At 39.4% G+C, this 16,466-nt stretch overlaps 2 protein-coding genes across 12 annotated transcripts in view; one reads left to right on the forward strand and one right to left on the reverse strand.

Moving 5' to 3' along the window:
- Positions 1-256: 256 nt before the first annotated feature.
- Positions 257-13,112, forward strand: MAP3K19 (mitogen-activated protein kinase kinase kinase 19). The gene is made up of 10 exons (XM_059852352.1): positions 257-261; positions 399-614; positions 1,579-1,661; positions 2,167-2,251; positions 3,021-3,262; positions 3,851-3,894; positions 5,977-8,424; positions 9,587-9,736; positions 9,952-10,649; positions 11,615-13,112. The coding sequence occupies exons 1-10, from the start codon at positions 257-259 to the stop codon at positions 11,679-11,681; spliced, it is 4,038 nt and encodes a 1,345-aa protein (XP_059708335.1). The 3' UTR covers positions 11,682-13,112.
- CCNT2 (cyclin T2) overlaps positions 13,085-16,466 on the reverse strand; it is a 26,016-nt gene continuing 22,634 nt past the window's right edge. For 8 of the 11 annotated variants that reach the window (XM_059852571.1, XM_059852574.1, XM_059852573.1 and 5 more), the window contains one exon: positions 15,889-16,466. This exon is cut by the window's right edge. Coding sequence is in view for 1 of the 11 variants with exons in the window: in XM_059852575.1 (XP_059708558.1) it covers positions 13,393-13,415 (23 nt within the window). In the remaining 10 variants the exon portion in view is untranslated. Of the gene's footprint in view, positions 13,416-15,888 lie in introns of those variants that run through there. The other 3 variants (XR_009487297.1, XM_059852575.1, XM_059852572.1) reach the window with 1 other exon arrangement.

Genomic DNA, 16,466 nt, shown 5'->3' on the forward strand with positions numbered 1-16,466 from the left:
AGGTGTCCCTGTCCCCACCTAATCCAAAGCCTTCCCCATCGCTTGTGTCACCCGGGGAACAGCGCAATCCTTCTGGCATCCAGCAAAGTAGCTCCCTTAAACACCCTTTTAACTGAGCTTGAGCCCACTATACCTCTTTTATCCTGTATTGCCCTTTAGCACAGTCTGTTACTTTAAAAAAGGAGGAAATGCCCTTAAAATCTGCGGCTAGAAAGGAAATACAAATACTCGTGAGGGGACTGAGTGCGAAGTAAAAATGACGTGCAAACATACCAGTTGCTAAAAGCATAAACGGAGTTAAACATAGGATAGAAACAGGGTTTGGTTTGTGTGCTGAGAGAGCTTGTGATTCGAGCCTGAAGGGCTGCCGTTTAGCTGGGCTGTGTTTGTTTTCATAGGTCACTGCTGCTCTTCGGATTAAACTCCTGCCAGCCAAATTCCCCCGGGGTCGGGGGGTTACCTGGGCGACACCGTGTAAACTCAACAGCCGGAGTGCCTGCCGAGGAGCTGCCTCGGGAATGCCTCCTGCCTGCTCCGCACTCAGGGAAACAGCCGAAAATAAAACCTAAGGCTGTGCCATTGCTGTCGAATTCTTCGCTGGGCAGCGAAAAAAGGCAGCTGCGAGCTGAAAATGCTCTCTGATTTCCCTTTGGGTTGGTCTGCCTCTTTCAGTTTTCGCTGCTGAAGAACCAGGTAAGATTTGTAAGATTCTGCCTTTTTACAGAACATTCTGTTATTATTTTGAAGGGGGGTTTTGTGTATCGGAAAAAAAAGGGGAAGTTTTTTTTTTATCTGACTCTTAACAGGCGAACATAATGGGATGAACATTGTAAGGGATTATCTGGCCTTTAGCATGAGATATCAAGAGTGCTGGCTTCTGTAGCTACCTCTACAGCTAATTGTGCTGTCTTTGATTTGTATTCTTGCCACTTGAAAAACTGAAGTTCACTATGTTTTTCAGGAGGACTCCAAATCCATCAAAACTATTAACTGGGATTCATTTTCTTTTAAGAATTAGCTTTTTAGAATTTCAAAACTCTCAATCCTTTGATTTAACCCTCTCATGTTTCTTCTTTACCAGTCTGCACTTTGGGTTTGCTCTGTGTTGCTTAGGCCACTGTCATCTTATGGTATTGTTAGAGTTGGAGTTTAAGCTTGGAAAAGAGGGTAGGTGTTTTTAGAATTCTGAAGCAGCTCCCAGCACACTCACCACAGCCAAGAGGAGTGGTCAGTGTCAGGGTCAGTATTACCCACACACAGCTGTACTGACCAGGCGGGTGACAGCCAGCTCCTATCCCACAGTTAGTGCTGATTAGTCAGAGGAAAAGAACATTACAACCTTCTAATTAAAAGTAAAGCCTTTTCAAGTCAAGTTGAACATAGCAGATGTTGTGGTTTTACCTCTAAAAACTTTCTGAGCTCTTTGGTTTTGTGCATTCACAGGAAAGGGATTAGATGCTAAATTACAGTGCTTTGAATAATTTCAAGTACTTTTAAAATGTTTTTGTCTTACTTTTGTCTCAAATAATGAAATATAATGTAAAGCTTTGTATATGTGAATTGGAAATCAATTCACAGTTTTCTTTTCAGGTTTCTGGGCATTAATACATTTAAGGACAGTATGCCTGACAACAAACAAAATAAGAGGAGGAGCAAAAAAGGTAGTCTAACCCAAAGCTTATGTGTTGAAAGTGTAAAATGTAGATCCGAAGCTGGAAAAGAACAGTAGCAACTTGAAATTTGGCTATTTGTCAAACTTAGCAACCATAAAAAATACAAAATCAAAGTCAGAGTATGTTTCTACCTTTGTAAAGGCCTAAGATTTGGTTTGTTTTTCATATTTTTAAGTGCTCTACTTCTATAAAATTTCTGTCAATATTTGTCTTCTCTTTCTGTTCTCCTCAGATAGGAGATGTAATTGGCTTTTTTAAGATGTTCTTTGCTTTTGCAGCCCATTGAATTAATAAACTTACCAAAGAAATACAAATAATTCAAAATATACATTAACATATCAATAAATTACAAGAATTAGTGAAATGTAACTTGCTCTTGTTTCTTTTCCTGATACTTCTTTATAATAATGTTCTAATGCCCCAAAATAACTGCATTTGCCATGTGTTACTGGAATTTAACTGCTTTTATGCAAATATTGATGTATTACTGCAGGTTGTGGAAGTGTTGTTGCTTTTCAGAATGCAGACAATATAATGGAAGAAATGCATCAGTCAGACAAAGCTCTAGGAAAAACCAGGTAAGAAGCATCAGTATTTAATTTGCACCTGGGTGTGCACAAATGGGAACAAAGAAGGTAGTAGCCTGAATAAGAAAACTATTTCCTAGACATTGTATGCAGCTCTCTATGTTGTGTAGTGTTTATCTCTTCCCAGTATCAATTATTGGCCACTGCTGGAGGCAGGATATTGCATTAGGTGCGATAAAAAAAAACATGATATGTGGTTATTTGACTTATCAAACCCAGACAATTATCTTGCATACAGCTTTAAGAATAACTTAGACTGCACTTTTGTACCTCTTTTCGGTCACAGTATTTATCTTTTTCCACATTTTTCATTCTTCAGAAAACAGTGGCAGAAAACTGAGGCTTGTCCACATAGCCTCTGTTTTTTCAGGCAGGCTATAGCATATTTTGTTATTAACAAAGGCACATCTGGTCTTCAGAATTCTTCTGACACAATGTCCTGATGATTCATAAAAACTACACACTGGAAGCAATCAATTTTTGTCAAGAAGGGGAAGGTGAACAATATGTTTTTAGGTTTCTCTTGTTGCTTGGTTAACATGGTTTGTCATTCAATGTCACTTGTAATCAACCTCTGCATTGCAGTCTGCTATTTCCAGGGAGAGTCACAACCCCACAAATAAATAAAGAAAAGACACTTGGCATTCTGGGATCTTACAAACCTCTTGGTCACATTAATCACCAGCCATATGATTGTTTGAAGTGGCTCCTTCCACTTATTTTTGCTCTGTATTTTGGTTGGTTTTGTTTTGCCTTTTAGCCAAATTGCACCAACAACCAGAGCATGGCCAGACCAACAAGTGGCATGTTTTCCAAGTAGAAATCAGACATCATTACCCAGGAGACATCACACATCTTTACCTTTCTCCTCAAAGAAAGAGGACATGGGATGTGGCTTTGACTTCAGCTTTCTGCTGCAGACCTCATGCCCAGAATCTAACATTTCAACAGCATTTATGGATTTAGATACTTTCCAAATAATAAAAGCACAAATGCAACAAAGTAAGTTCAATTTTAAAAATCACAAATTTTATATGTAATGTTATATATTGGTTATCATATTGCCTTTATGTCTTTTGCTGTCTTCAGGGAGACTTCAGCCATGTCAACCCTCTTCTTTAATTAGAAGTTTGTGTGTGTTTGCAGATTGAAGGAGATAACGAGAAGCAATGACAAACTTCACCATTCCTGCTACTCTGTGTAGTGAAACCGAGCCACAAATGTGGAGTGTAATTCTCTGTGCCTGGAGTGATGGCATCTTTCTCCCTCATACTCCAATATTAATTAGCTGCATACTGTGGTTAGCAAACACCTACAATTGAGAAGTATTTATTTGAATTATTAGCGTAAAAATATTTTAAATTTATAGTATTTTATTGTTTTCTATGGCAAATGGAATTGTGAAGTTCAGTATCACAATTAAATTTCAACCTACAACTTTTTTCTGCACTGCAGATTTATAGCACAGTCCTGCAACCAGAGACAGGTCCTTGATCCCCTGAACACTACAATTTGAAATTAATTTATAAATGTGAATTGTAGTCTGTTTAAGAACATCAAATTAATATTTCCTTTGTTCTCATTTTTAAGGGTTAACTGTAGCAATGCTAAAAACCAGGAACAAGAAATCTGAGGTAAGAGAACATTATATATAAAATGATCACTGCAAAAATATTATATCCTTTCAACATCTTAAAAAAACAAATAATGAAGTGGTGTAGGTAGTTTGCTTAGTCTCAGGTGCTTTTGTTTTTTAAGAATGCAAAATATATTAAAATTTATTTTATATATGTGTGTCAGCAAATCTTGAGGTGTATATCAACAAATTATCAGTAAGATGTTACATCAGGGACTTCTGGAGATAAAAGGTTGAAAGTTCAAAAAGATATAAAACCTTTACAAATATGTAAATTAATTAAAATGTGAATCCTATTAGCTAAATTAGATGTCTAGTTTTGCCAAAACCCCCAACACTTCTTTGAAATGGTAATTTAAAATTGAAGTTTAATTCTAAAATAGTCTTGATATTAGATGATTGATGAAATTTACTGTGTTAGCAAATAAAAAATAGTCTTTTAGGATTAAACATACTTTACATGAGATTCTGTGAAAAATGTAAATAGGATTAACTTTTTGTACCTAGAAAAAGGCTCACAATTTTACCTCTCAATACTTCACACCACTTTAAATATACTGTATTTAGAAAAAAAGAGAATTTGGCCTTCATGTATATTAATTAATAGCCTTTTGTAGAAAAGATTCAACTCATTGAATCAGATGTAAACTTCAGTGAAACCATCACAGAATAAAACTGATCACAGGAAAAAAGTGAAGAGAAGTATGGAAGTTGGGGCAAGAGTTCTGACACAGGATTATAAAAAGGGTTATGGAAAAAAAAAAAAACCAAAACATTTCAAGTGGAGGGAAATATTTAAGAAAAATAATTTAGCTGGCCTTGGTGTGATTTAATGCAGCTTTATTTCATGTCTTGAGCTTTCTAGAGGTGTATCCTTTGGGATAAACTGAGCGTTCATATTAATGCCATGCAGGCTGGACAAAGCCTTCAGAACTGTCAATTTCAAACCAACACGTTGCTTTTCCTGGCATGTTCAAACCTCAGTTTGCCCTTGGAATGCCAACAAAAATTTCATGCAGATTGCAAACTGATGTTGAATATAGACATGCAAATGAGCACTCAGAGCAGATGACTGTGTGATTATTTCTATTGCATTCATTTGCATAAAAATATTCATTTCCTATAAAATAAAGAACAGAAATACTATTTTCAGAAAATCATTCTCACTGTTCATCCGAATAGTCCAAAGTACTCAGTTCCTCTGATCTGTACTCCTTTGTACATGGTACCTTTCAACAAATGTGATGGGGAGCAGGGAGGAATAGTAAAACACTTCCCTGACCCAAGAGACTTCTGTGTCAGCTGCCTTTGGTTTTATCCATTTTACTCCCCTGCAAATCGAGTGCAGACTGTGCTGTCTTCCAGTGTACCTAAAACTGTCAGCTAAATCTGTGGCCATTTAACATGGATCTGTATGTTTAGATTTAATATAATGTACCTTAAAGTCTATAAATAATTTGTTAGAATTGTTTTCTCCAGGGATGCAATAGCATTCTGTGATAATGGGCTGGTTTTCCTTTTGAAAAATTGCTTAGATGAGCTCTGGTTCCATTGAGAATATAATTAATGGTGTCAGCACATGTTGGAGGGTTACATAAAAAGATTTTAAATCTCAGCATTAGAGTGGTGCTCTCATTCAGGGAGAGTGCACAGTGAGAGAGGAGCTCTGGCACATGAAGCCACTGCCCAGCCTTTGAATTTGTGTAGCAAACATGTGAGGTGCCACAAGGCAGAGTTAATAACTGACAAGAGGATTTGTACATGTGGACAAAATTTACTGGTTCTAAATCATGGAGAATGGCTTGTGCCTTAAAGCAAAAGACCCCTGAAGTATTTCTTCTGAACTAAGAAATACTTAGAAACAGTTCTGGATCTGAGAAAATTAATGGAAGTAATGTGCAAAAAATAATGTATTTTCTCAGGAGTCTGATACTATACTTCATAATAAGTTTAATATGGCAATATATAAAATAATTAATATTTTCTAATTTTTTTCCTGATTTTACTTGGCTCTTAGAGATTAGTTTTACCTGTATCTGTGGTGTAGCACACTATTAATGTTTTTTTATGGAAATTACAGTTTCATTTGCCACCAGTGACATGTCAGTCTGTAAGAACAATTCATCTCGCTCCTCTGAAGGATGATATTGTCAATGAAAGCAGAAACGTCAAAAATATTTTAAATATTATGAACTCTATTCCTCAGCCTATAAAACCACTTACTAAATTTTATCAGTATCAGTTAGACAACTTATTAAACAGGCACAGTGAAAAGTCTTCAGAATTGATCATGGCCACAATTTCTGACAAGTTCACTCCAGTGAAGGACCTGTACTACTTCAGCATTAATAACTGTGATAAGTACCTCAACAACAAGAAGGAAGAAATCCAAAGCCATTTAAAATGGAGGGAAGCTGATGCAGCAATCCACAGTAAGAAGAACCAGGTGAAATTCCAGTGTTCAGTGGTTTGTGAGAACATCAATCTTCTGACCCAAGCCAGGTTCTGGGACCAGAGTCATCCCCACTTGAGCTCAAGCAATGCTCTGGTGAACTGTGGCATGTTTGCAGCCCAGACAGCATTTACAGTGTCCAGCAACAGCAATGCCTTGAGAGCTGGCAATAAGCAAAACAGAGCAGAGAACTGCTGTGGCACTGGTCTGGAAGAAGAAAATGCTACAGAGACGATGCTGGATTATAAACCACAGAAAGATGCTGAGAGTGCCAACCTTGTGTTTTGCAATCAGGATTTAGATTCTTCCTGTAAAAATGAAGTGGTAGAGGCCTACCAAGCCTTGGAAGATAATTCTGTGGTTGCAGTAATTCCCTTGAGAGTAGAAGCTCAAGATCCCTCTGGAAAACAGTCAGAAAATCGAGTCTGTCTTTCTGTATCTGAAATAGAAAAAGAAGCCATGTCAGAAGCAACTTCAGAGGACCCAAGTGAGCTTAAAGCTGTTGCTCATGTTATGCTCTCTGAACAAGAGCAAGCCAGGGAACCCCACATTGCTGAACAACCTGCCTCAAAAAAGGGTGGTGTCTGTACCCTGCCTCCTCATGTTTCTCAGAGCCTCAATGTTCTTGCTCACAAAGAAAATGACAATAATAAAGTAAAGATGAATAGAAATAAGTATTCATCGAAATCTAAAATTAATAATAAGGTAAAAGTATCTGAAGACTTAATTGCTTCTGAAGAGGTTACCACAAAATCAAATGCCAAGAGTCAGAATTTTCCATCTTTGGAACTGACAAAAGTGAAATCTGAGACTTCCATGAAGTGTCATAAAAAAACCGCTCAAGGACACAAAGGCCATGTTGGTCAGAACGCTCAGAAAATTAAAAAGCAAAGTTACTCCTGTAGTTGCAAAAATTCAGCTGTCTTAAAAAAACATATTACTCCACTTTGTCTGCCACATGCACCCTCTGCTTCAGATTTTGTAGATCTGAAATACACTGACATGTTCAAAATAATAAATTCAGATGACCAAGGCCCAGGTATTTACGAAATGTTTGGAACTCCTGTCTATTCCCGCATGAGAGACCTCGATCAGCACGAGGGCAGGTTTTGTAAAGGTGGTTATTCTGTTCCACCAGGAAGATGCACCTGCAGATCTACCTGCAGTAAAGGGGGAGAAGGCAGCAGAGTCAGAAACACTCAAAAGAAAACACATTCCAAGTCAAAGAAGACCATACCTGGTGCTAGACAAAAGCAGAAAGGTTTGATCACAAAGGACAGAAGGACCAAGTTGAGTGACCACAACACAGAGCAAGATAATGCAACAGCTTCTGACTTGGATTTTCAAACACACACCTTGAGTAGCACAACATTGTTTCATGGAGACACAGATCACCAGATCACATTTTTAGAAGAGCTTTCACAGTCAACTAAGCAAAATGAAATGTTTACAAATTCAAACCTCTCAACTATTAAAGAAGTTTCTTTGGAGCACTTGTTAGACAGCCAGATTAAATCCAGCCATCAGAGAGCTGCTGCTTGCAGCCAGGATCTCCTTCAGCTCAGTGATCAAGGCTGCAGAGAATGTATTGCTCCAAGTGGCAGTCTGGTAACAGCAGAGCAGAATATCTGTGTGCCCCCGTGCAGGGGGGATATGGATGGTGGCAAGGGCTGGGAATCACACCAGGACTCCAAGTCTGTCAATAATAGTGAGTTGCCCTTTTCAGATAGACTGGAATGTCAATCCCCTACAAAGATATTAGATCACAGTTGTGCAAACACACCTCAAAACAGTGGTTTGGCAAATGAATTGACTCAAGCTTCAATGATTTGGACAAAAAATGCCAAAAGCCCCAGTTCCCAGACAAGTCAAAACATTTCTTCCTGGTCAGATACTGAGGACGTGACTGATGAGTTGCTTTGTTGTCTGGCCAAAGAATTGCTAATGCTTGAAGAAAAAGACACCAACTCTTCAAGAACAAAAAATACATGTTCTAAAATACAAACCACACAGAGTGAAGAAGAGGAGAATATGATGAATGGAGATGGAGCTATAATAAATAGTGCTCTAGAGAAGGTAAAAGTAATTTCTTCTTGTAACTTACTAAATAATTTGAGTGATGCTTCACACAAATTTGGATGAAAAATGGGAAATATGTGCTTATTAAAGAGATTTATCAGGTATTTTTTCCTTGGGCCAGCTGCCTGCTGATTCTTCCAGTGCTCTGTTGAATATATCTGTGTTAGAGGCTGCATGTCAGGACACAAGCCAGAAGGTACTAGGGCATGACAGGAATAGCTGCCAAAGCTAATATAAATTGACAAATTGCAATGAATAAAGAGAATAGGCTGTTTGAAGAGCTTGTATAAAAAGATTTTGGGCAAGGCAAGAGGCGGACATCTGGACGGGAATATGAAAAGACACTACAAATAGTCTTGCATATCCAGAAGGGCAATTACCTTGAGTCTCTGAGTGCAACCAGATATTTTATAGATATGAGCCACAAGTATTGGTTTATCAGACAGATTTATCCAGTTTAATTAATGCTTAATCAAAACTTGAAGCCCAGAAGACTCAGATTTTGGCCCCCAAGTCAGCTGTATGCCTTCACCTACTGAGGTGTTTCTGTACCGGTACTGCTTCTCCTTAGTCCTGTTAGTTCTTTGTCCATATAAATTACAAATTTATAGAAATGTCTTTCACTACATATTGATACACTCCCTTGTGCTTCTGCAGACACAGGTGCCAATTATAGCTCTCTTCTCACTTCTCCCAGGGAGACCCATGGCTACATGGGATAATTATTGCCATCTTTCTGAAGCAGTCTCTTCCTGGGAAGTCATGGCCTGTTATTTTCACCAGACTTGTATTGCATGTGTTACTTAGAGCATGATGATAGCCATATTCACCCTTCAGCTTAGCAAACTGTACCTATGAGACCAAAAAAGAGAGTGTATCCTGCTCTTTTAAGTGCTCTTCTGTCTTGGTGTCAATGGAAGAAGATGTCATGCTGTAACCTTCAGGTTATGCACTGTTGTGATTTATACTTGAAAATATTTATACAGCTTTACCTAGTATAACAATTCTATCAATGACCTGGGCAATTTATATATATATAAAATCTATAAAGTAAACTCAGGCCAGGAAAAATTACTCCTTATGAAAAGAGGGGGGACCAAATGAAGCCTGTCTTTTCCTCTCTGCTTTCTCCCCACACTGACCATCATCTTTCAAGCAGAGTTACAGTAAAGCCTTTTTGGCTTCAAATGAAGAAAAGGGCCTTCTAAACTTTGATGAATCTACTAAATTACCAAGAAGCAGTTTAGCTACCAAAGACCCTATCATGTGGACAAGAGGAGAAGTCCTTGGAAAGGGAGCTTATGGCACGGTAAGTTAATGTCTGGATATGCTGAGATGTGTTGTTCATCATTGAGCTACACCTTTTCTCAAAAATAGCTGTTGTCCTATTCATCAAATGGGTTAAATATTTTGGATTATACAGTGAGATATGAAACATGACAAGCACAAAGATTTTATTTAAAATAAGTAAATACACAAGTTTTGTCTCATGTCTTGTTTTGATAAGTGCTGGTTTCACTGTAGGTGTACTGTGGTCTGACAAGCCAGGGACAGTTAATAGCTGTAAAACAGGTGGTTTTGGATACATCAGATCAACTCACTACAAAAAAGGAGTATCAGAAGTTCCATGAGGAAGTTGATCTTTTGAAGACATTGAAACATGTAAATATTGTAACTTATTTAGGAACTTGCCTGGAAGACAACATTTTAAGCATATTCATGGAGTTTGTTCCTGGTGGCTCCATTTCCAGTATTCTGAATCGCTTTGGCCCCTTGCCAGAAGTTGTCCTGTGTAAATACACTAAGCAAATTCTACAAGGGGTTGCGTATTTGCACGACAACTGTGTGGTGCACAGAGACATCAAAGGCAACAACGTGATGCTCATGCCCACCGGGGTGATCAAGCTGATTGACTTTGGCTGTGCCAGGCGCCTGGCCTGGGCCAGCCTGAGCGGCACCCGCGGCGAGCTGCTGCGCTCTGTGCACGGCACTCCCTACTGGATGGCTCCAGAGGTGATCAACGACTCTGGCTATGGCAGGAAATCAGACATCTGGAGCGTGGGCTGCACCGTGTTCGAGATGGCAACAGGGAAACCCCCTCTGGCTTCCATGGACAGGGTGGCAGCCATGTTCTACATCGGGGCCCACCGGGGGCTGATGCCGGCCCTGCCCGATCGCTTCTCCAGCGCTGCCGCGGAGTTTGTGCACGCCTGCTTAACCAGGTATGGAGAACTGGAGAAGGAAAGGGAAGATGCAGGGAGTTTGTATTCTGGAGATAGCTCATGGGAGCTTAGGTTGTGGTACATATGACTTTATTGTAAATGCATAGGCTTTTCAGCATTTCAGGAAAGCCTTTTATCTATATCCATATCTAAAGTATATGAAAAAGAGCTTTACTCTTTATAATGGTATAAAAAAGCCCTCACAGATTCTCCTTTGTAGGCCTTTTACTCATCATTTACTTTCCCTGTAATTTTCATGCAGAAACATGGCACTGTTGAGTTTTGGACAAAATGTTTGAAAAATTTCTTTGCTGTGCTTTGCTGTTCCAGTATTGTTTGAGTTTGGTCTATGTCAGACACGTTGTTTTAAGGACAGTATTCTAAATGGAAGAGCTTTCACTTAATACTTGTCTTCTGCAGTGGAAAAATCTATTATCACTGCCAGTCCAGGAAACACATACTTATTTGAAACACAAAGTTCTCTCTGTAAAACCCCAAACCACTAGCATTCACACATTATAAGAATTTTTTTTGTGGTGTTTGTTTTGTTTTTAACAAAGCCATGGGCTTCTTAAAATGCATTATATTGATTGGAGATGACAGGACAACCTGATTGACAGAGGCTCAAACAGATAATTATCAACTTTCTTAAATACATTGTTGGTGCCCCTGAAATGGCCAAATCAGCAGAATTATTCAAAGATTTGCAAGGAATTCAGGGGAAAAAATAATGATTTCTTTAATAATAAAATATTTCCCTTTTCTAATTCATAAATTCCAACAGTCTTTTCCCTTCAAGCCTCCCTTCCTTTCTATCAGCTTTACAAAAAAACCCCGAAAATGAGCAGTGAATGGAGAAATAATAATAATAAAGGCTAATTTTGCAATTAGGCTTTTGAATTAGGTTTTACATCACAGGCATACATATTCATTTTATATACTGATTTGTGGAACCTTCAATGCAGAGATCAACACGAACGGCCTTCTGCTCTGCAGTTGCTGGACCATCCCTTTGTGAAAGGAGGACAGTGAATTTTTCCAAACTCTTGCCAAATGAGCATATATTTTCCATGGAAAAGATTTTCACTCGTGGAAAAAAAACCAGAAGGAACTGGACTTTAACGTGGCAGCAGAAATACTGGAGAGCAGTTGTGTTCAAGGAGTCTGTTATTAGGCAGCAGTGATTAAAGAGTGCCTGTTCTGCAATGCCCGTCCTTCACTGTGAACACAAGGCCACGTTGTGTTGTATTTGGAGAGATTTAAAGGGAAAATAAAGTCACCATCACTGGCATGCAACAGGCCAGGTAAGCTGGAATGTCTGTAAAATCCTATGGAACAAGCTATGGGCAGAGAGCTCTGCAACTTGGAGATGAGTAGTGAGTGTGAGGATCCCACAGGAACCTCAGACCCTCTACTGGCATAAAATGTACTGAGGCTTTTATTCAGCCAGGTGGGCCCTTTTGTTTTACTGGATGGGCACTTCAATTTTTAGCTGGTGAATAAGTTTTTTGCATACATAGATCACTGTGTTCCTGAGGCCCTGTATCTCCACAGGATACTGTGGTGCTAATTGCAAGAGATAATGATCTAAGGCATGGGACTGCCTGTTTTAAATGAAATAGTGCATTTTATGGGCACTTTCAGGTCCCAGAAGGTTGAGGTTGGAAGGGGCTCTGGAGATGTTCTGGTCCAGCCCCACTGCTCAGAGCAGGGCTGACTGCAACAGGTTGCTCAGGCCCTTTTGCCCCATTGACTTTGAATTTGACTATGGATGGAGACTCCACAGCCACTCCAGGCAACATGCTCCAGACTTTAACCCCCTCATGGTAAAAGTGATTTTATGTTTGAAGACTGTCTTATAGGTCAAGTTGTCCCTTGTCCTGTCACTGCTAGAGTCTGGCTCTGTCTTCCTTACCATCCCCATGGGGTGCTGATACTGAAAACCAGAAGTGTTTCTCTGACCACTGGAGTGAGCACTCTGTTCTGTGACTGGGTGACAGAACAGAGCCCCTCTGCACTCCAGTGGTCTTTACACTTAGTAGAACTAGCTACTACTGACTGCACAAAATTAAATAAAATCTAAAAAGCCTTGTTAAGTATTAATAAAGCAAAACCCCCCCAGGTATTAGTATTTAGAATGTCCTTTTGTTGACAAGGCTTCTTCCTATCAAAATGGGGTACATCTTTAGGCCTTTGTGAGCACCCAGGCTCCAGGAAGAGAGGCAGTAAAACTCAGCCCTACAACTCTTCAGAGCTGAGCTCTCAAGAATCCAAGAGACTGACCTCAGTGTCAGCTCTGATGTAATGTGAACATTATAAAACCAACTTTCCTCAGAGTGCTAAACATCTTAATTACTTAAAGAGCTTTCAAATTTTATTTTATCCCAGTAGTCAGTCTCCTGACTTCAGAGAGTTAAGTCTAAACTTTATAAAAGCAAGGAGAGATCAGTACTTCTAGCAAAATTCTTTATTAATAGTTTCTGTAGGTATAATGTCACATAACAATGACAGAACATTATGCCAGTATAAGAGAAATCCTAACATCACAGTAATCTTCAAAGTTCAAGCAGGTAACAGTCCTTTTTTGAGGAATATTGATTGGTGCTCATGCCAGACATCCATGGCAACATCATGTTAAAGTATCTTCACGTTAAAGTACCTTGCAGAATAAAGGCAGGAGCCTGGGCATGTGAGCTCTAGTGGGATGTACATAATTCCATGATGTGTACTAATTCTTCTCAGATTAAGGTAGAGTCTTCAACAAAGCTGCAAAGTAAATATGAGGGTTTATTTAGCATGAAATGAAACTGAGATGAGAGTCATAAGCAAGGAAAGAATGGGAATGCTCTAGAGTATATAATTAATTAAAAAAAGGTCAGCATTACAAACCCCCCTTCTTATGCACAGCTTACAAGCAAAACTAACGTCTTGTTAGAGCTCTCCAGTATTAAGGTTATTTGCAATTTGTCATCATAAATCCAGTTAATTACACTGAAAATAGTCATTGGAGGTTTGTAAAACTTGAACCTGAGTTTTTAATCAAAATGTGAAAGCACATTTTTGCTTTTGTTTAACCAGACTTTGAAAATGAGGTGTCAGTTTAAGGCCAGCACTTGCAACAAAGGTATTTCAGTTTAATCAGAGCTGTGCTTGCAGCAGAGCTCAGGGCCCAGCACAGCTAAACCAAGCCATGTGTTAGTCTGGGGAGCCTTGGCTTGCTTGGCTGAGCTGGTCTGGTGGAGCAGCCTAGAAACAAGTCTAATTTTGCATATTTCTTACTTGATGAGATCAGAGATTTTCACACCAAAATCCAGGTGCCTTATCACAGGTCTCCAATGTAACAAGGGGAAAGGGTGTGAAATCCTGAAAACCGTTTTTTTCTCATGAGACTGAGCTACTCAGTGAGCAGGGTCACACTTTGCTTCATTATTTATAGTGTTGGAGCAGGGCAAGCTTTGCTGGTTTAAAGGCTGCACCTTCCTTTCTGAAACCAGTAAGGACCCATTAGAGTGCATGCAGCCTGCCAAGGCCTTGCTGTGACTGCAGGTTTCCCCAGGATTTGGAGCTTAAATCCCAGCAGCAGAAGGCACAGCCCTGTCCTGGTATGGCTGTAGGGGTAGCCAGGGTTTCTCTCACACCGTAGCGGGAGCCGTGGCTCACGCCTCAGAAGGGCGGGGCCACAGGCAGGCCGACCCAGCTATGTTACACTGCACTTGGAACTACTACCAGCGGTAGGATGCAAAAATTTGCATCTAAAAATGCACACATCTGCCTCTGTTTCCAAAGAAGCAGAGCCTGGTCCCCGAAAACACAAGAGTCTCTTGAGATTATTTGGTTTCAAATTTAGTGCTGTTCCACAAAGCTCAGCGGGAACCGATCCAATTTCTACACCACTGCTATCAAAGCCTTGGTTCTTGCATACAGCAAAGATCCAGAGTTCTCCCATGGAAGGGCCCCCGGGACACACTCCAGTGCCTTCCCTCTCCTACTTCTCCCTTCCCCCGGGGACCTGCACCACGGCACAGCTAAGAAATTTTAGAGGTTTGTCAAAAAACACAATGTCTGAACATGGCAATGCCAATGTTGCTGTTCCAAGTGCAGGAATATAGGGGAGTCAAACCCAAGCACTGAGTTTCAAGGTTATAAATTTAGTTTGGATTTGTTATATCCACTTCAGAAGCCAGAGAAACAGTCACTCCCAGTAGCAATGGGAGAGAAGATTCCTGGCACTAATTATCTCTTGAAGGTGTAGGGAGTTAAGCTTTTCGGAGAAAGGAGGAATTAACTAGCTAGTTCAGTCTGACTTAACTCCCAAGGCTCAATACATAAATTTTTAGAACTGATTATGTTTATGTGCATTTACATCAAATTAAAGAAAGCAAGCAAAGTCTTTGTCCAGACACTTTCCCTGCAAAACAAGGATTGGAAAGGTGCTACAGTATGTGTACAGTGCTACACTGTGCATTCTTTCTTAGACCCTGTAAGGTCTAAGAAAGAATGCATAGTGTAGCACTGCCAACCCCCCCCCTCACTGCTAAAAGGAGAAATACTGAAAAACCCCTCCACTGTTACTACCATGCACAGCCTCTGCCCCCAGGGTACAGAGAAGGAGCAGCTTAAGATAGCACAAAATGTCTAGAATTTGCTTTTCAGGTACCAAATACCTGATCAATGTAATGGAAATGAAGGAAACAAGTAAGACTTTCCAGCATTCCATTATTTGAGCGATTTGATGACAACTAGCAATGCTTTGCCAATAACAGAAAGGGGATCTTAGTGTTTACTAATGAAGTTGGAAAAATTAAACATAGGAAAATGGGATCATTTCTGCACAGTAGAGGTGAGGTAGGGAATTTTATTGAAAATACTTTTTTTTTTTTTTACATGTTCTTAGAAATAAACTTTTCTAATCTCACACAAACAGCTGTACCTCAAAAAATCAACTAAGCTATTATGAAACATTTATATTCACAGTTAGCCAAAAGAATATACAGAACTGCCATGTTATGCAAATAGTACCAGCTCACAGTGAGATACATCACCCCAGCATTCCCACCATCAGGAAGATTCAACATACCAAAGAATCTCACTATTCTACAAACCTCATTGCACAAAGAGGGAAGATTTTTAATAGTGTTGTAGCAAGGTCTCCACTACAGCATAATTTTACAAATTACATAATTCATGTACTCAAATTTTTAACAAAAAAAAAATCTGTAATAAGTGATGAACAAAGTAATAGTGTTGACTATGAGCCTTTTATTGCATTTATTCAGTCATTCACGTGAGGCCGATGCCAATCCCAATAGTTTGCATTCATTTCCAACACCTCAGCCAGGCTGCAATTCACACCATTCATTAATTTACAATGGGCTTCAGTCAGCAAAAACTAGTGGCACCTGATTGCATCCCCTCTCCCTCCCTCTCAGTCCTAGGATCACCACATGGAATTCAGACACAAACACACAGACAGTTTTACCTATTTACAATTACACTGAAAGCCAAACCCCATGAGTTTTATGGGCATCCTTTAGAGAGAAACCAAAACCCACTGTTTGGATCCCAATGTAACATAGCAACATTTTGTCCACCACATTTCATAACTTCCCAGAATCAAAACAGGTAATAGTTTTTTTGTAACAGCACCATAGGAGGAAGGCCTATGCTCTTTTCCAAGGTATATTAGACAGGCACTAGTTACCATCCAGACATTTTAACTCCAGGTTGTGACAGCAACTGCTATATTTACAGTACAATATATTGCTTATCCAGAGTGGCTGTATAAGATGCATTTCCTGGCACAATTATTTAAACAAG

This window comes from Haemorhous mexicanus, chromosome 8 (genome assembly GCF_027477595.1).
Source record: "Haemorhous mexicanus isolate bHaeMex1 chromosome 8, bHaeMex1.pri, whole genome shotgun sequence".
Lineage (NCBI taxonomy): Eukaryota > Metazoa > Chordata > Aves > Passeriformes > Fringillidae > Haemorhous > Haemorhous mexicanus.